The sequence below is a fragment of the Sinohyriopsis cumingii genome, chromosome 15 (genome assembly GCF_028554795.1).
Source record: "Sinohyriopsis cumingii isolate HCF-2022 chromosome 15, ASM2855479v2, whole genome shotgun sequence".
Taxonomy (NCBI): domain Eukaryota; kingdom Metazoa; phylum Mollusca; class Bivalvia; order Unionida; family Unionidae; genus Sinohyriopsis; species Sinohyriopsis cumingii.
The window spans coordinates 12,006,906-12,032,660 of NC_142975.1; the positions used below are offsets into that span (position 1 = coordinate 12,006,906).

Sequence of the window (25,755 nt, forward strand, 5' to 3'; positions counted from 1 at the left end):
ATCATGTCAATGGACCTGCTTAACAACCTTGTGCATCATGTTAATCAACCTGCTTAACAACCTTGTCCATCATGTTAATCAATCTGCTTAACAACCTTGTCCATCATGTTAATGGACCTGCTTAACAACGTTGTCCATCATGTTAATGGACCTGCTTAACAACCTTGCCCATTATGTCATTTGACCTGCTTGACAACCTTGTCCGTCATGTCAGTCTACTTACATAATGACCTTGCCCATCATGTCAGTCAGCCTATTTAACTTTGTCCATAATGTCAATCGACCTACTTAACAACCTTGTCCATCATGTCTATCAACCTGACACCTTTTCTTTTTGTCTGTTGCCAATAACAGATAAACCAGTTATAGCCTGCCATGAGTAACTGTACTACATATTCTGACAAGTTCACAGACAGCAGACTTATGTGTAGCAGATTTGTAGTTTAATCTTAGAAACGGTTACAGTGGAACCCTGCTATAATGTGATAATTGGGGTCCAAAAAATATGATTGTGTTAATAGCGGGGTTGCGTTGATGCAGGGTTTTACAGTATTTTACTTTTTTCAGAGAACAATTCATTGGCACATATACGTGTATTCATGTCTAATGTATATGATGAATAGGGTATCAACACCATTTACAATTGTACCGTCCAGGCATGCATTTCATCCATAATGCATGTAATTCCATTGAAAAATTGCACACAGATTCACAATATTCAATAATTTTGTCCCAGATCATTGTGTCTGAATTCAACGTCTAATATATAGCATGAACAGAGTATTAACTCCGTTTACTTGCCATCTGATATTGTACTGTCAGGGCTTGCAATTAATCCATAATAATGTAATTCCATTGCAAAAATTGCATACATATTTAAGCTATTCAATCATTTTGACACAGATCATTGTGTGTCTGAATTCAGTGGGAAAAATTAACAGCAAAATTAGATTTAGAAAGATGAGCACGTGTACGGTTCATTTGTGACTTTCCAGGGTCAATGAACAGTGTCTGTAAGAATTTCATACTGCTAAAATGTTCTCATTTGCATTTCCGTGTACATTTATCCATTGTAAATTTCCAGTAATTAACACTTTTACATCTATTTGTTTGAATGACTAAAGAAAGAATAATTAACAATCAACACATGCTTTCAGCATGCATATAACTTTTACATGTACTTAAGATTTTGTGAATATCAAAAGCAGCATGTGAAAACTACTATACTAATCATTGCGCAAAGTGCAGAGAATGACTAGCATTTGTGAACTTGCTTTCCATAATGGTAAAATATTTTTTACAAAACATAGGAAATTAATAACAAGTTCATAAGCAAACACCATACACATGTAAAACCAGAGAACTAAGTGCATTAGGCCTTCAATGGTCACAAGTCACTTTTATAAAAAAATTAAGGTAAATACATGTACAATTTCATACCCTTTCAATTTCCAGCTAAGAAAGCAGACATTATTTACTGGTCAACTGATTGCATCTAATAACACCGCCAAGCCCAGCAAACATGTTGGTGGCTTTGGTTTTTTGAAGCTTATTAAATTATGAGAATCTTTTATCAACCACCGCATTGTCTGCTGCTTGGTTATGTATGCAGTTAAAGAAGAAATACATGTTGGCTATTGTTTGAGCAATGATTGTTTACAGAATTAATTGAAGACAATCACAAAGACGACTTACTGGCTTTACCCATGGATCAGTAATAAGTAACATTTCCAATAATATTTATTCTGGCATAACACTTCAAGAACCTGGTGAAATCATTAAATTTCAGAAGCTATGCCACGATCATATTATATTAAAATTCATTCTTGTACTAGTTTTTTTCCCAGTACAAAGTTAATGGTTTGCTTGATGGAAAAGTGGTTTCAGAAATTTCACTTATCCCACCTACATTTCTACCTGTCCCAGAATGTCAGTCTCTTGCATATGTTCAGCAGATGAATGCATTTTAATCAATGTTGAAATCAAAAGAAGCAATTTGCAACCTATTTATTTCTTGGTAGCATCTGGACACCCATCAGCAAGAATGATAAGGAATTTCCTGGAATTAAGATCTTCCCTGACATCTTTTCTCAAAACAGTCAATTGACAGGACAGAGTCTCTTGCACTGACTTTGTTCATTTTATTAGCACCAAGTGTAAGACTTCTCCTGGAATGCACATATCATGTCAATATCAGAAAATGCTTTTCCATACTGGATTTGGTGTAGCTTGTGTTAAAGAGAGCTCCCATACTGGATTTGGTGTAGGTTGTGTTAAAGAGAGCTCCCATTTGTTTATCCCTCATGTTGTCTTCATTTTTCTTTAAAGATGTCTTTCCTAGTTTGGTGTTATCATCAGTGAATTCCTGCACATTCTAGCTCATGTTGTCTTCATTTTCCTTTAAAATTGTCTTTCCTAGTTGGGTGTTATCATCAGGGAGTTCCTGCACATTCTAGCTCATGTTGTCTTCATTTTCCTTTAAAATTGTCTTTCCTTGTTGGGTGTTATCATCAGGGAATTCCTGCACATTCTAGCTCATGTTGTCTTCATTTTCCTTTAAAATTGTCTTTCCTAGTTGGTTGTTATCATCAGGGAATTCCTGCACATTCTAGCTCATGTTGTCTTCATTTTCCTTTAAAATTGTCTTTCCTAGTTGGGTGTTATCATCAGGGAGTTCCTGCACATTCTAGCTCATGTTGTCTTCATTTTCCTTTAAAATTGTCTTTCCTAGTTGGGTGTTATCATCAGGGAATTCCTGCACATTCTAGCTCATGTTGTCTTCATTTTCCTTTAAAATTGTCTTTCCTAGTTGGGTGTTATCATCAGGGAGTTCCTGCACATTCTAGCTCATGTTGTCTTCTTTTTCCTTTAAAATTGTCTTTCCTAGTTGGGTGTTATCATCAGGGAGTTCCTGCACATTCTAGCTAATGTTGTGTATATACTGTGCAGCACAGGCTTTATGTGGTTGAACATTTTTATAAGAGTTACTTGATTAAATCCCTAATTTGTCAGTTCCATTGCCAGATACACTCTGAATTTCCTACATGCACTAGTTTGGGATATTGTTTACAATAACTCAGAACATCTTTCCTTCAGAGTTGATGAATTTAATACATGGTCAATTTTTAACCAAATGTGTTTCACCATTTCATAATTGTGTATATATATATGATATTTTTACTGCCACAGAGTCTAGAATATATCTCTTTGGCAGAATGGTTATCTGAGTGGCAGCCTTACACTTCATGCTTCCACTTTAAAGTAAATTTGCTTTCTCTGAATGTTTCTTACGACCTTCCATGATAAAATAATTTGCTAAACTCATTTTATCCATATAGAAATGATTACATTATATGACAACTACTTTTACAGCGATGATGATGTACACTTCAAAAGCAATACCACATGTTTAAGTTGATCCTATGTAAAGACTCATTACATTCATCTAATCAGTTCATAAAGGAAAGGGACACCTTTTTTGATAAAGTGTCTTTCATTAATTTCATGGCATTGATTCAGTGGACTAAAATCAAAGGGTCATATGCTCGTGAGTATCTGTGTTGAGTATATGCAATAGAACAAGATCATTTAAAGCACTGGTAATTAATCATACTGGATTTGTTTTCTTTGTACTTTTGGTTGATAAATTCATTGTTTAGCCCATTATGTGGTCAAGCAGTAATGGAAATTGCACACATGCAACAGTTATCAGTGACCACTTGTGTAGTATCACAGGATGTGAATGAATATATTGAGTTTAATTAAAGTGTTTGCTTTGCCCAGAGGACATGGATGGCCAGATAAAGGTATTAAGTAAAGTACTGAACTTGCTTTCAAATAAGAAGAAAGCACTGGTCCTGTACTAACTAGCACGTTGGAAGATATTACATGTCCAACTTTGAAAATGTATAGTTCAAGATACTGGGCTGTGTGATTTGATCATCCCTGTATTTTGAAGAGGAATTAGATGTAGAAAAGGAAAATTGTGGACTTGGATTATATATATATATATATATATATATATATATATATATATATATATATATATATATATATATATAAATTTAAAGTTGTTTCAATCAAGTGTTACTAATGTCATCTCAGGGTCTGTTATTTTTATATTTTGTCATCCAATTTTATAAGAAAATCTAAACTGTACTCTTTAAAACATTGAAAAAATTATACTGTTCATTTAAAGAACCATTAACTTTTTATGCAAAATATACTCTATATTTTCTTTATTTTTACAGTCCAATACCAAAACCAAATGTGACTGTTCCACCAACACCAAATGTGACTGTTCCACCAACACCAAATGTGACTGCATTGGTGACAACAACAGAAGGTAAAGTTATTTAGTTAGATCCTTTAGACCAGGCACATGCTTGTCTGTGCTGAAAGCATATCTGATCTAATTAACATCAGAGAAAACTCGTACTATTTTTAGAATGATACCCTCCCGAAAAGATTGTGTTTAAGAATAAAATTGGTACCATGCTTGTAATTATTTTATTTGTAAAATTAGTGTGAAACTGTAAGGGGATAACAGTAGCAGAGTTTGCTGCATCTAGGAACTACCTCATCATCATACTGCCTGTTCTTGTAATTCTGTAAGGAAAATGTACAATTTGTAGAAAGCAGTTTCTAAGTAATGTGATATAAGATTTGGCCTAGAAACAAATTTATGATTAGAAACATGCGAGACAATGCTATGTTGTTGAATTTGAAAAATGCTGTAAAGTCTAGGTTGATTTCTAACATTACTAAATTGTTTTTTTTAAAAGTACAAAAATCAGTGAAGCAAATGTCATCTAGACAATGCATGACATTATTACAAGTGCATACATTTTCCATCCTTTCTATGGATTGTGTACTGAACCTGAAAATTGATTGTTCAAAATAAGAAAATCCCTGTTTCTAAAAAGAGATTCACTAATGTGGCATTGTAGCTTTATATGTGTTCTTTGCGGTATGCGGACATAATAGTTGTAATATTTTCTTGTCAGTCTGATATCAAAGTTTGGAGCATGATGTGAATGTTATGATGTCATAAAACAGTCATTCTGGTAATACATCGGTCAAATAGCTCTTTCAAAAGTCATTTGATTTTTATTTTGCCTGCATGAAGTACTGGATAGCTAAAGCCATGACATTATCAGCTACGCATTGTCATGTTGTCTGTAGTCAGTTAACACAGTGTTGAATTTTTGCTTTATTTCAACAGTTCCCAGCTAAGTCATTATATTTTCATGAGATGATAATAAATTGCAGGCTACTATGACTATGAGGACAGTATATCAGAAGCGGCAGCTCCTGTCATCCATGTTAAAAATGCTGGAAACAACTTTACTTAATACAACAAAAGAAAAACTTCAAAAATATAATGCACAAACCAAGCAGGTCACAGTTACTTACTTTCCACACACTTATAATTTTGTTAATGATAGGTTATCTTAATGATCAAAAATTGTGTTATCCCAGTAGCTTTCAAGCTGTATGGCATAATGTTTGAGGAAAAAAGTGTCTTGTTAACCTACTATTATACATGAATGACTGTTATTTACAGGTAAACCCCCTGAAAAATAGCAAAGCTTGGGCTGTCAGAATGTCTTGTTTATAGAACTTTGTCAGTATGTTTTGAACCACATTTTGAAATCTTAAAAATAAGCTTTTCTTACACTTATGATGCAAGCTAGCTACAGTATAAAAAGCTTTGTTTCCCTGGACCAATCTCTACCTGTAGGCACTTGCTAAAAGTGTGTTGCTTTAACATTTAGAAAACCAGACTTAACTTTTTTAAATTCATTAATACAGTAATACATTTCTTACTCAGTTTTTTTGCTGTACACTGGTTAACTTTAGTTCAAACAAACACCATCAAGTCTTTTTTTTTGATAATTTTTGTTGAAATAACATCCTAATGAATGTATACATATCAAGTGCTTTTTGAGTTTTTAAACATGAATATGTGCAGCAGTCTGCTATCATATACTGCTGGAAACTTTTATGTGATGTAATGATGCTCCCTTTGATGCAGAGCTGCAGAAAGTTACATATTTTGTTTCCTCCCATTTGACAAATGTTTTGAAAGGGTGTTAGAATGAAATAACAATCATGTGTTCAATTTTGTGAGTGGTTACTGCAACAAAATATTTATTTTTTCCAGGAACAATATGTAAGTGCGATCAGTAAGACTTAGTGTGCAACAATTGCTTTTTAAATATTCCCATACAAAGATTTTGTTGCCTTTGTCACAACATGTGATATTCAGAATGAATGCCACACACTGGAATAGGCAATTCTCCTTATAAAAGAATGTCAGAAAACAAATTTTAAATAGTAGCATTTTCTTCATGTATATCTAATACTCACGTCATAATGGAGACATGTCGGTTGGCTTTTATGAGGCAGAGTTGGCTATTACAGAATTTTGTGTTACAAACTTGCAGAGTTGGTTGTTACACATGGAAAAGTGGCAGTTACACATACAAAGTTGGATGTTACTCATGCAGAGTTGACTGTTACACAATGCAGAGTTGGTTGTTACATGTGTATAGTTGTCAGTTATGCATCCATAGTTGATTGTACATGTGCAGAGTTTGCAGTTGCACATGTAGAGTTGACTATTACACATGCAAAATAGGTTGTTACACATGTAGAGTTGACTGTTATACATGCAGAGTAGGTTGTGACACGTAGAGTTGACTGTTACATTTGCAAAGTTGACTGTTTGACAGGTTGAGTCAGCTATTACAGCATAATTTTTACCAATTTTTCAGACAATTTAACAAAAATAATAACTGAAGAGATTATCACCAAGACAACAACAGCTTTGCTGCCAGAAACGGAGAATGACACTACCATTCAGATGGTGATAATTATTGGGTAAGTAACTGAGTACATCAAGATAAAGGAGACAGAAGATAACGAAGATTTAAAAGGAACAGGTGATATTAGTTACAAAGCCACATATGTTTCCCTTATGTTGCAACTCTATGGTCACAAACTAAGTAACAGAAAGGAGCAAAACCAGCAAGTTTAGTAAAATTTAACAAATAATTTAATTGTCAATGTTATAAATGAAAATGTGAGAGGAACTTAAAGTATTATGAAGTGAATCCAAAACAATTCTGATTTGAAAGTCTAAACAAATAAAAAGTTCAGTATAAATTTCAGAACCAGAATTGTACTGGTTTGCCAAGAATCATGACATTGTCAAAATGGTTTTGTCCAGAACACCTTCTGTATAATTCTCTATAGTTCCAGAATATTATAGTCCAAATAATGAGCACTTTGTTTCCATTGAACAGATGGTTTTCTTCTCAGATAATATCTAAGTGCAACATAAAACCCATCTGCAGATTTACAACAGGAACACAAGAAATAGTATGACTTCAAAATTGGAATGAAACTGATTGCTCAGTTCTCTCCTTATATACACCATCTATTATGACTATATTTCACAACATACTCTCATGTGACAGATCATTTTACTCAATTTATTTTGAAATTGCCTATTTCATGTTACCTAGCCCAAGCAATATGAAGCTGCTGAATTCTTCTCGAACCATCCAAACCCAATCAACCAATGATAAATTACCCAAAGACATCATTGAGTTTTATTATGAAGATTATTATTAAACACTTATTTGTAGATCCTACTGTAATTTTGCATTCTTAACAGACTCTAACTAAAGATGTTCTGTACAATTTGTAGCCATGAATACTAATTACAAAAATTAGATAAAAATCACATAGCAGGATTGACATAAAATAGATGTAAGTAACAGTTGTTTGATAAAACATAATATTGTCATTAGTGTTCCAATTGATGGATATGCATATGGAAGAAGTCCATTTGTCCTGAAAAATGGATCATTATTCATTGGGTCTTGAAATTTGTAGCTCATAGCAATCTTAAATACCATGACATTTTTTAACGAACAAATAAAGGTGAATTCAAAGTAATTTTAATTTAAGTAAGCATGATGTCCATTGGGGCAAGATAACTACCTGCTTTGCAAGGTAACTACCAACTGTGGCAAGATAACTACCAATTGTAGCAAGATAATTACCAATTATGGCTAGGTACCTACAATCATGGCAAGATATCTACCAATAATGGCAAGGTAACTATCAGTTGTGGCAAGACAACTACCAGTTGTAGTGTTGCTGGACCAGCTAAATATTATAAGATGTCTTTCAGTAAAACCCCATATCAAAAACATCATTTGTTCAGAGAGAACAGAAATAAGCATTCCAAGATGACCACTATGGTAGCCATATCAGATTATTTCATTTAGGATCAACTAGATGTAATGTCCAAGAACCACCATGTTCATTTAAAACCAACTAAACCTGGGTATGAATGAGTTTTTAAAGTTTTTGGGCTATCCACCTGGCAGCTTAGCAGGAGTGATAACAAACTTAGAAGTCCTCAGTGATTAACTGTGAATGATCAACTTGACTTAGCAGTATACTTCCCCAGAAATGTCCCAGCAAGGCCCAACCAGCTCCAAAATGAACACCGTCCTGTATTTCATCCCTGTGCATATAGACTTCTTCATGCCTAGCTCCTGCCATTCACAGAACAAAACTGAACCTTTAATCATTGAGAGAATCGGATGAATCAGAGTGCCTGCTCCACTTTGAGGGAAAGTTGTGACTTGTGCAAGGGCAAGAATATCTTCCCCTTGAATGCATCAGTCTCTATCTTGGCTAACGCTGAAGGTTGAACTTTGATCAGCATGCATACCTTTCCCATATTTACAGTGGAGAAGAATGTGTTAGACAATCTAGTTGGTTCTATTAAAATGAAAATGGTGGCACTCAAACATCCAGTATGGCTGCTACAGTGGCCATCTTGAAAATCTTGTTATCACTACTCCTTCTGAATGGATGGTCATAACAGCATGATGTTTTCACTAAAACACTTCTTATGGTGTCTACAGGTAATTGGTCCATAATGAAATGGTGATGATCAGAGAATATGGTGCCATGGCAGCCATTTTGAAAATCTTGTTATCGCTATTTTGGAACAGAATGTCATATTGACATGTAGTTTTCACTAGAAAATGTTTATTTGATTTCTCATTCATCCTATAAGAAATGATGTCGGAATGTGATCCAATATGACAATCATGGCAAACACCTTAAGAATCTTGTATAAGTACTCCTTCTAGGCTAGGTGGATGGTACAGTTGACTAGGGTTTTCACCAAAGGACTTCTCATGATCTCCGATTGGCCCTTTATGAAAATGATGTAAATCTGACATCAATACAAAGTCTTCTGGTGAAAATCCCAAGTAAATTTTACTTTCCGTTCAGGAGGAGTACAATGATTTTTCAGGATGGCAACCATATTTAACTACAGATCAGCCATCATGGTCGCCATCTTGAAAATCTCATTATTGCCTCTTCTCCTGGGTAAATGGCCAGACAAAGGGTTTTCCATCAAAAGGCTTCTGGTCCAGAATGAAAATTGTGCTGATCTATTGTTAAATATGGCTGCCATCCTGAAAACTCATAGTATTCCTCCTGAATGGAAAGTAAAATTTACTTGGGATTTTCAGCAGAAGACTTTGTATGGTGTCTAGTTGGTTCTAAATAAAGATGATGCTGACCTGATGTAAAATCTGACCAACACTGTGGCCGTCTTGAAATTCTTGGTATTGTAACTGTTAAGCCTCCAGAATATTTAGCCATATTGACATGGGGTTTTCAGCAAAAGATGTCTTTTGAAATCTGGTTGGTCCCATATGAAAATGGTACTGATCTACAATCCAACAAGACTGTCCTGGCAGCCATGTTGAAAATCTTGTTATCAGTACTGCAACATCTAAATGGATATTGACATTTAGTGTTCACCAAAAAAAGTTGATCATAAATGGAAATGGTGCTGATCAGGAATCAAAATATTATAACATTATTGGAAACTCTTGTTATTATGTACAGCTTGATCCTTGACCTTGACCTTGACCATAACATTATTGGAAACTCTTGTTATTATGTACAGCTTGATCCTTGACCTTGACCTTGACCATGACATTATTGGAAACTCTTGTTATTATGTACAGCTTGATCCTTGACCTTGACCTTGACCATAACATTATTGGAAACTCTTGTTATTATGTACAGCTTGATCCTTGACCTTGACCTTGACCATGACATCACCAACTAGTTTGGTTTCTTTCAGTTTGCTGATCAGGCCAATTTGTGCTAAAAATTGTGTGGGAAAATGGACAGGAGATGCCACTTGGATTGCATGATCAATTGTGCTTTTGGTGTAATCATTACAAATTCTTTTACCAAATTATGTTTTTCATGAGACTGCATTAAGAAAAGAAAGAAAGCATTAAAAGTTGTTTTTGTCATTTTATTATCATCTCTAATTTCACTCATATAAATTTGAGAATATTCTTAAAAAGTTGACTGCTGCATAAGACTAGCATAAGAGTACATTCTTTTGGCCATCCAGAGATCACATTTCCTGCTTCAGCTCACCATGGAAGATCTTTGGTAGCTGCTTTTCTGGCATCTTAATGATGTGGAATGCCCATCTCGTGTGTGATTTAATCAACTGATTGTGGCTGCTTGGAATGCTTGCCCAGTGTCCAGTACCCTGTCCCACAGTCTTTACCTCGTCAGTTTTCATCACTGATGTGGACTGCATGTGTACTAATGAGATAAGTAAACTTGTACATTGTTAAGATGCTTTGGGTATGCACCGAGTAAGGTTTTCCTGGGCAGGATGATGCATGCTCTTGATATCGATTTTGAGATTAAATTGTGACAAACCAAAGATAAATGGTCCATGCAGTGTTGCAAGTCAGACTCATATTTGTCATTCAGGAAATGGTCATCAACAAATAAAGGATCACAAACAGTCACTTCCTGTAACTTATCATTGCTTTATTCTACAGAGATTGAACGGCTTTCCATCAGGCCAATATCTGATATCAATTCCAATGTCATAATCATGGAAGGCATCAGAAAGCATGGCAGAAAATATCATGCTGAAGAGGATTTTGGCTGACAAACAGCCTTGCTTGACATTGGTGACTGGGGATGACTGGCCTTCGTCCGTGACACAAACGAGCATGCCTCATGGAATTGTATTACGGTGAATTTGGATTTCTCTGGGTGACCAAATTTTGCCATTATACCTCATATGGCCCCCATGAATGACTGTTAATGGCTTTTGTCAGGTAGACAAATGCTGTGCACAGATTGTAGATTTTGTTCATGATATTGCCAGGGATGATGTCAATTGTCGCAGTTAAAAAGAAGAAATACTTTTATTTTGGATTCCTGTAAATTCTTTTCAGACAGTAGAGCATCGCTCTTGTTTTATATAGCTTTCAAAGAATTTTAACATCTTTAAATTTTATCTGTTGTCTGGTAGAACTACAAGTTTAGATTTGGAAGGATTTCTCTACCTGTAGATATATGCGGATGTTTGCTCTAATGAACATAGTCCAGAAGAGATATTGGGTTGGTCTGATGTCGTTGTTGTTGTTGTTGTAGGGTTTAATGCCATTTTTCAGCACAAGATAGGCTATACATGGCGGCCAGTATTAAAGGTGGAGGAAGAACCCGGAAAACCCCGGAAACAACCACCGACCCATGAGAAGCTACTGGCAAGCTTTCTCACATAACCACATTATCCGAATCCGAGACTCAAACCGACACAGACAGAGGTGAGATGGCAGTGATCCATAACGGTGAGTGCTTAGACCCCTGGTCTGATGTCCATTGCCTGTCCATCCGTTTGATTAATTTTGTTATTGATACCTCAACTAAACTACTTGGAGGATTGCTATAAAGCATTGCACATGAATTCATCTCATACTCTTGTTTGTCCTGGTTGAAAAACATGCCACTCAGAACATCCTCTATGGCATTCACATTGGCCACATTACAAGTCTTGTAATCTTCCTGGATGGATGGTCATATCAGAATGGGTATTTTTTACTGAAAGACCTTATAATGTCTGGTTGGTACTGAATTAAAATATTGCTGATCAATATTCAGATAAGCCAGGTCACGATGAGAGCCATCATGAAAATCTTGTTATCACTACACCTTCTGAATGGATGGTCATCTTAAAATGTGATCTCTGTTGAATATTGTGCCGATCTGACACCCAATATGGCTACCACAGTAACCATCTTAAACTTGTTGCTGCTACTTGTGATTAAAAGTAATATTTCCATGGATTTTGCACAAGATGACATATGTCTAGTTGGTCCTGAATGAAAAGGGTGCTGCTTGCATATACAATATGGCTGTCACAGGGGACATCTAAAAATCTTTATAGTGACTCCTCCTAAATTGATGGTCATGTCAATACCAAAAGATCTTACTAAGTTGTCTAGTTGGACCTAAATGGAAATGATACCAGTCTGATATCCAGTAAGGCCATTATGGCAGCCTGTTACTGTTATCTCTTTACAACAGAAAGCCATATGTTGTTTCCACCAGATGACTTTGTATGATGTCTTTTTTGTTCTTCATCTACCAATATGACATCCACAACATCTAATTTGAAAATCTTGGGATGGGGAATGAAGATGACAAATCGTTCTCTTTACTTGATGAAATTTTTGGGTGGGGTGGGATAAAGATGACTTGTTCTTCTTTTGTCATTATGGTATGAATAGATACATTTAGATGTTTACATTCATATAACTACCATATAGCCATTCTTATGTCAATTTTAAGCAAACACACACACACACACACACACACATACATACATAACAGTTTAAAACTTTTCTCTTAATTCACACTATATAGCCAGTATTGTGCTGTTTTTTTTATTTACTTTTTTGAACTTTTTTTTTAGTTGACTTCTTAGATCCTGTTTTGTGTTGAAGGAACATTCAACCTTTATACATAAACACACTCTGTTTATAAACATTTTTTGTTTTGAGAGAACAATTCCTAAACTGTTAAAGATATTTCAGTGAAATATGGTACACATGTCAGGCAAATTTTAAGGTGTCTTTTCAATACTTAGATGTTTTCAAATTTAAGTTTTTGTTACCATGGAAACAAACGGCATAAGTATATAAATTAAAGTGCTGCACCATAGCTTACTAATGTAAGTAGTTACTGCATTGCTGGACCATAGTGTATTATCAATAGGAGTCTTAACATAACTGGGTAAATTGTTTGATTTACCTGTAGATTACTTGTTTCTTTATCTTATAGATATCTTGTATGTATTTTCAGAGTTGTAGTCATCGTGGGTTTTTTCTTAGCTGGTATGGCTGTTATGTATGGTTTCCAAAACAGAACCTTCTGCAGAAGAAGTGGAGCCAGCTGTAAGTGCCAGCAAAGTTTTCCTTAGAAAAATTTGGTTTTACTCTCACCTGTGAATGACATGACTTAATACAAGTTTTCCAGCATTAATTGCACCAAATGAATTTTAATTTTGCTGTGTTAAATTGTTGAATGACCCATTTCTTCAAAATCAGTTGCTTTATCGACATCAGAATTTCAGCATAACACAGTAACACAGTTCAGATCACATCAGTTTTCCATAACAGATTCTGTGCTACAAATTTATAGCAGGCGTTATATCACTAAATATTTCTAAAGGTTATGTATTTTTATAATACTGTTATTGTAATTGTTAAAATGGAGTAGTATTTCATTGTATGCACCCACCATAGGGTGGAATGTTTTACGTCATGATGGTGTTCATTCATTTAGCTGTCTCTCACTGTTAAAAAGTTTGTTTCCTAATGATAACTAAGGTTCTCCATCCATCTATTGTTACCACACTTTCTCGATGGCTTGCATGTGGGAAAGGAAAACCTGTTTATAAATGTTTGGGTCAGATGTTATAGATCTTGATCACAGTGACAGAAAGAAGCAAAATGGTTTCCACTTAGTACTCCACCATCTAAAGTTATGAGACTTTGCAGATTGTATCCATTTGGAGTGAGAAAGGAGCCTAATGATTTAAGAATGAAAAGTTAAAATGTCAAGGTCGCCATGATGGAAATAACAGAACTGGTTTCCACACCGTAAGTCAAGTTTTCTACCTCTAGTAGTTGATGGCTTTGTGGATAACTTGCACATGAGCTAAGGATGTTATGAGGGAAAATTGTCAAATGTCAAGGTCACAGTTACTGACAGAAGAATTTTTTTCCAACATAACTCTTTCTTCACCATCTGTATTCACCAAAATTTGTGTATGGCTTGCATTGTAGATTTTGAGGTCATAGATAACTGTTTCATCACAATAACATCCTTTTTTTTTTAAATCAAACTTTCTGTATTGCTTGCACTTGGAATGAGGAAGAATTATGTCAGTTTTGGGGTTTAAAGTGAAAGATTAAACGCAAGTGTGAATAAATGAAGAAAAATGGTTTCTGCCCATTGACATTAGTTCAGTATCATTTAACTGGATGAAACCTTTTGGATGGTTTGCACTTGGGGTCAACCACTTCAGTGGCCTCATGGTCAGTGTCTGCCTTGGATGCAGGAGGTCAGGGGTTCGAACTCTGCTGAGTCATACAAAAGACTTATAAAACTGGTACTAACAGCTGCCTCACTAGGCACTCAACATTAAGAGGTTATTATTAGGAGTGGTCAGCCTGGTGTCAGGATAAGTTGGCTGGTTGGGACATCATTCTACATGTCTGCAGCATGAAGCCCCAGTTCTAGACACCAATATAAATTACTATACTGCAGACATCATAGTGATATGACTGAAAAATTGTTAAAGCTACTTTAAAACCCCAAATCTCTCTCTCTCTTACACACACACACAGACACACACACACGGGGTAAAGAAGAAGCCTATTCATTTTGAGGTCAAAGGTCAAGGTCACAGTAACCCAAAGAAGAAAAATGGTTTCTGCATTGTAGCAGTAGTTCTACATCATAAACCTGAAATAATCTAAGTGGTAAGAGAGAAGCCTATGAATTTTGCTGTTAAAGGTGAAGTTGTCTATTCAAATTTCAGTTTATGTTGTACATAGAGTACTTTTATGCATGATGTAGAGTACTTTTGAAGAAGTGTAAAAGCAAGTGTATAATATGTTTTTTATGCTACTCACGTTCACTATTTAATATGAGACAGAAGTCACAATCTTGTTATTTTATGTTGTATATCGCACAGAGTTCATAGCTCTATATTATGTATGCTGCGAAGTTAGCATTGATTTTACAAAAGCAGACCACTTTAAATTTGTATGCCCTGATACAAGGATGGCTTGAATCCATGTGGACAGAGGTGAGATGTCAGTTAGACCACTTGGCCACCTGGGGTGTCAAGCATATTTAAGTAGAGTGTGTTGAATAAATCTGAGTAATGACATGGAAAAGTATCTGCTGCAACTGATAGGCTATACATAGTGGCCAGTGTAAGTGGTGGTGGAAGAAGACCTTGGTAAGACCTTGGTGGACCCACCCAGGGAATTACTGATAGGCTATACATGGCGGCCAATGTAAGTGGTGGTGGAAGAAGACCTTGGTAAGGCCTTGGTGGACCCACCCAGGGAATTATTGATAGGCTATACATGGTGGCCAGTGTAAGTGGTGGTGGAAGAAGACCTTGGTAAGACCTTGGTGGACCCACCCAGGGAATTACTGATAGGCTATACATGGTGGCCAGTGTAAGTGGTGGTGGAAGAAGACCTTGGTAAGACCTTGGTGGACCCACCCAGGGAATTACTGATAGGCTATACATGGTGGCCAGTGTAAGTGGTGGTGGAAGAAGACCTTGGTAAGGCCTTGGTGGACCCACCCAGGGAATTACTGATAGGCTATACATGGTGGCCAGTGTAAGTGGTGGTGGAAGAAGACCTTGGTAAGACCTTGGTGGACCCACCCAGGGAATTACTGATAGGCTATACATGGCGGCCAGTGTAAGTGGTGGTGGAAGAAAACCTTGGTGGACCCACCCAGGGAATTACTGATAGGCTATACGTGGCGGCCAGTGTAAGTGGTGGTGGAAGAAGACCTTGGTGGACCCACCCAGGGAGTTACTGATAGGCTATACATGGCGGCCAGTGTAAGTGGTGGTGGAAGAAGACCTTGGTAAGACCTTGGTGGACCCACCCAGGGAATTACTAATAGGCTATACATGGTGGCCAGTGTAAGTGGTGTTGGAAGAAGACCTTGGTAAGGCCTTGGTGGACCCACCCAGGGAATTATTGATAGGCTATACATGGTGGCCAGTGTAAGTGGTGGTGGAAGAAGACCTTGGTAAGACCTTGGTGGACCCACCCAGGGAATTACTGATAGGCTATACATGGCAGCCAGTGTAAGTGGTGTTGGAAGAAGACCTTGGTAAGACCTTAGTTGACCCACCCAGGGAATTACCACTGAGGAGTGATCTGCTGTCACAGGTACTCATGCACATGAAACCACAGACACTCCAACTTCACACCTGGCACATATCAGATTACTTGTCTGCCAAGATCTGCTTTTGAGCATGCTTGCAGACTGCATCACTCAGGCAAGGAGGCAGATATGTGATGCCAAGTGGAGCATATATTGTATATTGTATTTTGTGCAGTCAGCATGGCTTTCATCAAATATATCCCTTTTTTTACTGCAGGTACAGATTTTATTTCTTTCTACAAAAAAGATTGATTAGTATCCTCCATTAAGGGCTATGAAACAGCCATCTCTATACTCTTAATGTTTTTATATCCTCCATCTCTTAGAACTTTTGATGTATTGTGAGTGCCAGAAACCATTCTTATTAAATGCCTCTAAGTGAGATTTTTGGAATCTTACCTTTGAGATAGTTTTCCATCTTTACTCAACATTAGCCAGGAGAGAGAGAGAGAGACAGACAGACAGAGAGAGAGAGAGAGAGAGACAGTGAGTGAGAGAAAAATTATTGGTGGAAGATGGTTGCCTTTGTGTCAATTGCATCTATTAATCAGTCTCTCTTCTATGCCAACCCAGATTTCTGGCCAAGAATCAGCTACCTGAACCAATTCAGATCCCTAGTTTCAGTCATACGTTTGTTAGGAAGGATCAATGTAGACTTCTTTGTTCAGTCAGAGCCTTATCTTTTTATTTGTTTAATCAAAAGGGAAAAGAAATGGTTGTAAACTTGTATTTATTATTCTCAGAGATACCTTGGATATTTTGGCAGTTCCATTTCTGGGGTGATGAGATTCACTGTTGAAAGAACTTATAAGTCTGTCACTGAGAGAGATATTTTCATCATGAGAATCAGAACCAATGTGGCTTAGACTATTGCTGCAGCTAGGATTTGTATTAATGATTCATTTGTGCATTGGGTCCAATTGTCCAGCAATTTGTCAGCAAATCTTTTGTCTGCAGTAGTATTCATGCTGGCAATAGATGTCAGATTCTCTTTAACAGCTACTATGTGTCTAGTAAGGCAGCAGTGTATTATTGAAGTGTATTTTTATAGAGTAAAACTAATTTTAATTAAGTGATTCTTCCTAGATTCCCTTCTCTCTCTCACAGTGATGTCCTCTAGTCTCAGTCCAAGTAGAAGAAAATAGTATTCTGAATGAACAGAAGTAACTAAGTTCTTGGACTGGAAATGTATTGTTTTATTCTGGTCTTCCATTATTCACCATGCACTGGGACTAGAGTTAGGGAAAGAGGTGGCAATGTAATAAGAGCAGGTAAGTAATGCAGATAAAATTATATTAAGCTCCAGAACTACTTTCATTGTTGGTTGATCTCTGGTAACTTTTGCTCTTGATTGCCTGCAAGTAATAGAGTTTACTGAAAGTAGTCCTTATCTGAAAGGACTTTTAATGGAATTGTCTTTTTTTCGCCTGCAGGTAACAGAGTTTACTTAAAGTAGTCCTTATCTGAAAGGACTTTTAATGGAATTATCCTTTTTTCACATGCAAGTAATAGAGTTTACTTAAAGTGGTCCTTATCTGAAAGGACTTTTAATGGAATTATCCTTCTTTCACCTGCAAGTAATAGAGTTTACTTAAAGTAGTCCTTATCTGAAAGGACTTTTAATGGAATTATCTTTTTTTCGCATGCAAGTAAAAGAGTTTACTTAAAGTAGTCCTTATCTGAAAGGACTTTTAATGGAATTGTCTTTTTTTTGCCTGCAGGTAATAGATTTTACTTAAAGTAGTCCTTATCTGAAAGGACTTTTAATGGAATTATCGTTTTTTCACATGCAAGTAATAGAGTTTACTTAAAGTAGTCCTTATCTGAAAGGACTTTTAATGGAATTATCCTTCTTTTGGATGATAAAACTGTCCTAAAATTTGGTTGTAGACAAAATTATTTTATGTCTAAAATGTTTGGAGGAAATAAAATTATTTGCAACAAATATGTCAGAAAACTTATTATAGTGGAGTTAAGCAAAATCAACTGCAATTTTGGTTTTGGAAGTTAACTATCAATTGTCATTAGCATGTATATATCATGAGATCAAAGTCTCTGAAGTCCATATGTCAGCTGGGGTTTTCTTCATTGTTTATTTAAATGCCATTGTTTCCAAAGAAGAAAATGCCTTCAGCAAATTCAGCAGTTTTGATAAACCTTTTTACCACATAGTCATACACTTTACCATACAGTGTGTGCAGTTTCATATTTTTGAAATTATGCATGTGAACATATCACTTTGTGATTCTGATTGATCCAATTAAGCCCATGAAATATATTGTGCAGTTTTCTCTCTACTGATTGGCTGTGATTGTGGAAAAACTTTTGTTAACCTCACCTTCTGGAATTTGTTGTTTTCAATGAACATTTTTGGCCACCATATTTCGATTCAACTCACAAAAGGGAATTTGTAAAAAATGGTCTTGTCTGTTTCAATATTGCCAATTTACCCAGACAGGTTTTTGTTGTTGTCATGTATAACATATAACACGAAAAATGGCAAAACCCCCATGACAAGATCAATAGCAACAAGTAAAACTACCAGTATTGCTTAGATGATAACAAGGGTGGGGTGGGGATGGATGGGCGGTATATTTGTAGCATGGAATCCAGCCTATATACAAGCTTGGTTTAAATGTGAACTTACTGAGGTAAATAAATTCATCTTTGTTTACAGAAGAATGTAGACATAAACCGGTCTCCCCAACTGACAGAACTTTATCCAACCACAGCATATTCACGTGGTAAATATGTGATGCAAGTTCAACTCAAAAAGATATTCTTTTACATCTTCTGTACAGTCTAATGTTCCAAATCAAATGCTGCAAATATCCGGTCACAAATACTTTACAGTAAATATGTGTATTTCTGCATCCAGTAATGTTCTTTTTACAAAAATATCGCAACAATGTAATGTTTGGTTGTGATGTGGAATTTAAACATACATGTTGTATAGGCCAACTCAAACCGGTACTGTGCACGGTATCAAACAATGTAACATTACACACATTGAACATTTTGTGTTGACAAATGTTTTGTATTTTGTAAAATGTTCTGTTTATTTGGATGGGTGCTTATTCTTTGATTTATAGTTATCAAAAATGCATAACATTTACTATTTCAGTTTTGTTTGGGACTATTGTTGACACACAACAAATGAAAAGTACAACGTCTATCAAAATGAACAAAATTATTTGTTCTTCTTACTATCTAAATAATTTCTACTGAAATAAAACTGTGATAAAAAGAATCTCAAATGGGTAATGATTTAATACTAAACGCTGGACATTATTCAACTCGTTTTATAAATTTAATATCAGATTGTTACCCATTTGAGATCCTCTATTAATATTACCTGATATCATCTATATGTTTGATAATAGGCAAGTCTATTAATGGGTGATTTTGGCAACTGTTGGTTTGAGTTAGTCACCACTTTGGTATCCATGCTTCTGATTGATCTTGATCAACTTGGGAATATAAGCATACATCATGATGATCTGATAAGAAAGAGTAAGAGCTGCTGATCAGCATGATTTTTGCAAGACTGGCTGACAGAAATCCATATTTCTGATCCAGTTTAATCAGACTTTAAATGCATGGGTTTATCATCAAGATCCTGGACAAGTTCAGTAATGACCAAGTGTTATGTATTTTTAATTTGTATTGTATTTTGACCATTGTAGGTAATTAAGGTTTGGCCTACCTGACTATTCTCATGTTTTTAGTCACGATTGTTATAAATAAGTTGTTTACTGATATTTTTTGTTCAAAGTCTAGTCTTATTTACAAACTTAGAATGTTCTGGAAGTGAACTTTTGACCCACATCTTGGTCATTTTATTGTGTAAGGCTGTGGTAAACAAAATTATTCATTCCTGTTATAAGATCAGTCTGTGGAATTATTTACTATTGGGTTCAGATAATTAGAGAAGAGTCATTTATTTAAAATTTATTTATTGGAATTACAAGGTGCTCATTTACTTTTTGGACTAAAACAACATGAATGGAATCTTGTGAATTCATTCAAAGACATTCTGGATTATGTTACTATAATACATCAAGACTGTCAGTACATGAATCTATTCAAGACTACTGGTATGTCAGCACATTTTAACATAAATGATCACTTGTTTTCGGGAAAGTTTGAAACTACTGATGAACAGAAAGACTATATTTTACTCCTCTTTTAAAAGAAGACAAAAGGATCAACTGGAGAGATGAGTTTAAACTATGATGTTTATGCGATAATGACAATCTTGAAGATAAAGTTGATGAGATTGGCAACTGGTCCAGGAAGTAAATTTGAAAATTCTCTTGGACGAAAAAGTTAAAAATATGATCTTCAGAGGAAAAGTAAAATGGAAAGTAAAGGCACAGAGAAGCAATAAATAATTCTAGTTAGAATACCTCTTTTGACCCTCCAAATCCTTTTACTCAAAACTATCTGCAGATGAAAAAGAAAGCACTTGAAGCCCCCTATCACTTTAAGAATGTCTATACATGCTGAAAAACATGAAGAAAGGCAAGTCATCTTGCTTAGATGTTTTTATGGTTAAGTTCTATACATTTTAGTGGATTGACCTAGGGCCAATTTTGGTTAGAACCCTAAATTATGCATACAAAAACAATAGTCTATTTGTTTCACAAAAGCAAGGAGTTATCGTATAATTCTGTAAAAGGAAAATCAAAATTTTGTTTTAAATTATTCGTGACCTATCTCGCTCTTGAATGTTGATCTAAAAATTACATCTTCTATTGTGTACAGAATAAAGAAGGGCTTATCACAGATAATAAGTGAAACATTCTGGGGAATGATCAACATATCAGTGACTGTACATGTCTAAATTATTTTTTTTTAATACAGGAAGATTACATTCCAGCACTTTTATTCCTTCATTATTTTGAACATGTTTTCATTCAGTATAATGGTCTGTTGTAGAGAGTTGGTCTATTTTGGTCCTTTTATCTTGAGATGGTTTCAAATCTGTTATCATGATATATCTAGTTGTTTGTTAAATAATGGAAACTGTTTTACTGTTTTTTCTCTATACAGAATGGGGTCAGACAGGTAGATTCCTTTGTAACATGCATATTCATAACAGCAAGGGGTCAGACAGGTAGATCCCTTTGTACCTTACAGATTCATAGTAGCTCTGGAGTTATTAAGCACTGCTCTAAAAAAGCAATCCAGATATCAACAACTCTAAATATTTAATAAGTTATTATGAATCTATTCAATGCTCTTATTATTTGATGATGCCACTTTCATCAACACGTCTTATTTGATTATGCCACTTTCATCAACACTGCTTTAAATTTTCTAGATACCTTCTCTGTCTGCTCTGGATTCGGGGTGATCTTTGACAAAACCAAGTTTGTCTGGGTTATGGTTTAGAATTAAGAAAATTAAGAACAGTAAAACATGTTAATTAAAATCACTCTGGTCATTTCACACTTCTTGGAATTACATTTGATTGGAGCAAAAGAAGCGCCACTATAATAAATTATACAGATAAAATTGAAAATTGAATCAGTGAGATAATTATTTGGTCTTTTAGAAATCTGTTTATGGTTGGAAAAAATCTGAGCAATTCAATTTTTAGCTTTGCCTATGCTTGTTGACTGTTTTGTGGTGCTTCCTGACCCTGAAATCATGCAGCATATTCAAACTATCTTCTTACACTTCCTTTGGAGTGGAGAATGGTCTTCTTACAATTCCTTTGGAGTGGAGAATGGTCTTCTTACACTTCCTGTGGAGTGGAGTGGAGAATGGTCTTCTTATACTTCCTGTGGAGTGGAGTGGAGAATGGTCTTCTTACACTTCCTTTGGAGTGGAGTGGAGAATGGTCTTCTTACACTTCCTTTGGAGTGGAAAATGGTCTTCTTACACTTCCTGTGGAGTGGAGTGGAGAATGGTCTTCTTACACTTCCTGTGGAGTGGAGAATGGTCTTCTTACACTTCCTTTGGAGTGGAGTGGAGAATGGTCTTCTTACACTTCCTTTGGAACGGAGAATGGGATAAAATTAAAAGGAATATTTGAGTCAGTGACTAACAGGGGGTCCAAAACACTGTCAACTTCCTGACATTTTGAATCAGATGGGAGTTACTTTAGCAACACAGTTGCTATATTTACTTGCGTCAGTCAAGAAACAGATGTGATGTAGTTCACCATCTTTTGAAAATCTAAATAATTCCATAAATTTTGGATTTATATCTCTTTGAACACATGTATACAAAACTTTCTCCTGTTTCTTTGTTTAATTTGTTTAAGAAATATTAAAACTTGACATGGCAAATATTGGAAACAGACAACACAGTTTTTACTGACTATTTTAGGAAAAAGAAATGGAAAGTGAGCAGTGTGTTTGCTTGTTTATATAGCAAGTTTCCATTTGCATTGAAATGCCATAATTTGACAGTGTTAGGGACCCCTTGGCAACAATAAGGTTAGAAATTATAAATCAGTGAATGAAATGACTAAGTTTTGTGCAGTTTTTCTTATATCTGTGACTCTTTCATTTTTATAATCGGTATGGGGTTATGCTAATAGCATAATAGTAGATTGCTTAAAATGAAAGTCTCTGAATTGTAATTATGTACTTTTTATAAGCAGTCTGAAGAAACTCTGCTTCATTTAGCTTTTGGATGTCATTTTGTGATAACAATATTGATCAGTTTTAGGTCAGTTCTAAACATCTCTCCAGGTAGATTAAGTTCTATATAATGATTATTTTCATTATTATTTTTCAGGGTTACGGTACACTAGCATTTCACAAGGTAAGAGTATTTTATAAACAAGGCACCATATTTGCCATGTAAAATATGGATCTGATTACAGTGTACACCTGAGCATAATGTACACCTGATTATCATGTGCACTTGATTACAATACATTTAGATACAATGCACACCTGATTTAAATACACACCTGAATATAATGCATGTCTTATTAATGTGACAAGACTGCAATATGCACTTAATCATGATGCATACATGATTATAACTCACCTTCTGTTAGAAACCTAATTACAGTCCATGCCTAATTACAGTGTGTAGATGAATATAACACGTACCTAATTACAGTCTGCATGGGTTCGAGTCTCGGATTCAGCTAATGTGGGTATGTGAGAAAGCTTGCCAGTAGCTTCTCATGGGTCGGTGGTTCTTTCCGGGGTTTTCTCAGGTTCTTTCTCCACCATTAATACTGGCCGCCATGTATAGCCTATCATGTGCTGAAAATGGCGTTAAACCCTACAACAGCAAAAACAACCTAATTACAATTTAGTACATGGATTACAGTGCATATAAGATTATAGATCCACTGGATTACAATGCACACATTGATATAACTTCACATAATCAGAATTCACACATGGATATACATCCACATAATCAGAATGCACACATGGATATAGCATCCACCTAATCACAATGCACACATGGATATAACATCCACCCAATTACAGTGCACATAATTAGAATGTTCACATGATCTGACTATACAATCCACCAGATTACCGTGCACGCATGGTTATAATGTCCACCAGATTACAATGTACCCATGGTTATAACATCAACCAGATTACAGTGCATACCTGGTTATAACATCCAAAAGGTTACAATGTACACATTATTATATTCACCAGATTACAATGAACACCTGGTTATAATGTGCATCATGTTATAATGCACACATGAATATAATGTACACCATATTACAATCTGCATTTGATAACAAAATATGTGACTTTAACGTACACCAGATTACAGTAGTTATGACTCTATGGTCTTAAACTAAGTAACCGAAAGAAGCAAACCCAGCAAGCTGTGTAGATCTTAACAAATAATTTAACTTTCTATGTTACAAAATGAAAATATAAGAGAACTTAAAATATTGTGAATTAAATCTAATAATAATTAATAATAATTCTAAAAGTTCTATCACGAGTCCACAAGAATAGTATTCTAAATTATTTGTAGGTCCTGAATGTGTTGATGTACTAATATCACTAAATATGCTGAAGTGCAAAACAGTCTTTATGCATCACAATGGCACTGTCCAAAACTCCTTTGAATGAATTCACAGTAATCCCAGAAAAATATTTTAGTCCAAAGTCAATGGGCACTTTGTAGTTCCAATGAATAATCCAAACAAGTGAGTCCCCTCAAATTATATCTAAGCACAACATTAATACATCTGCAGAATGACTTTAAATCAAGAACATAGCAAATAGGAATTCATTAATTGTCCACTTCTTCACCTTTTATACAGTTCTATGTCACAATATTTTACTACTTGATCTATGTCACAATACCTCTGACATATTTCACAAAACATCCCCACATTGCAACCGAATCACCTGACACAACCATTGAATACAAAACTACCCCAAACTTGTTAACAGGTTCATTATTAAGATTGATTTTAAAATGAATAACCTCATTGCAATTTACAGTCATGCACCAGAAGTAACGACTATATACATACATAACACAGTGCATACATGATAATAAAGTACACACCAGCATATATGTTGCTCATGATTATAACATGTTTACCAGAGTACAGTGCAATTGTGATAATGAGCACACCAGAGTACAGAGCACACATGATTGTAATGATTATAATGGGTACACCAGAGTACACATGATTATAATGGGTACAACAGAGTGAAGTGTACACATGATTATAACAGGTAAACCAGAGTACAGTGCACACATGATTATAATGGGTACACCAGAGTACAGTGCACACATGATTATAATGAGTACACCAGAGTACAGAGCACATAGTATTATTTATACATTAGAGTATAGTCAATATGATCATAACCTGTACACAGGATGTAATGTGTACACCAGATTACAATGGGCACACAATTGTGGCAAAGCTATATACATTGTTTCTACAGGCAGCCTGTAGTTGGTATTTTCTAGTAAATGATATCATGGCCAAGACTTTCAAGAGATTAAAATATTCGACTAATTTCATAAATTTAATTTGAAATGAGCACATGTTAATATTTATATTCCAGTATACATCTAGCCTTGTATGTAAAAAGATGAGAACTGGAGGAAGACAGTGTAGGTCACCACGGAGACTCTTAAAATTGAGTTTAAACAGCAGTAATACATCACCAACTTCTATTGCATAATGCCAGGATGCCAAGGCACTAGTCTGTGCAAAATATTTCCTACTCAAATTAGTAATTGGAGGCAGAGAATTGGAAAGAACAGGACCCCAGTCTGAGTCATTTGTCATAGCCAGCATATGTGGAATACCTCCCTCATTATCCTTAGAATTCATGAGTAATACACGAGTATTAGTATTATTATGGTATTTTGGATTTTAGTTAATGATATGAGTCAAAGACTTTTGTACTCCGTGAC

At 35.3% G+C, this 25,755-nt stretch overlaps 1 protein-coding gene across 1 annotated transcript in view; it reads left to right on the forward strand.

Annotated features, from left to right (window-relative positions):
• Positions 1-25,755, forward strand: part of LOC149781267 (uncharacterized) — a 62,914-nt gene that overhangs the window by 7,610 nt on the left and 29,549 nt on the right. The window contains exons 3-6 of the mRNA XM_089935352.1: positions 4,251-4,345; positions 6,780-6,885; positions 13,237-13,328; positions 23,116-23,142. Coding sequence (XP_089791478.1) covers positions 4,251-4,345; positions 6,780-6,885; positions 13,237-13,328; positions 23,116-23,142 — 320 coding nt within the window. The remainder of the gene's footprint in view (positions 1-4,250; positions 4,346-6,779; positions 6,886-13,236; positions 13,329-23,115; positions 23,143-25,755) is intronic.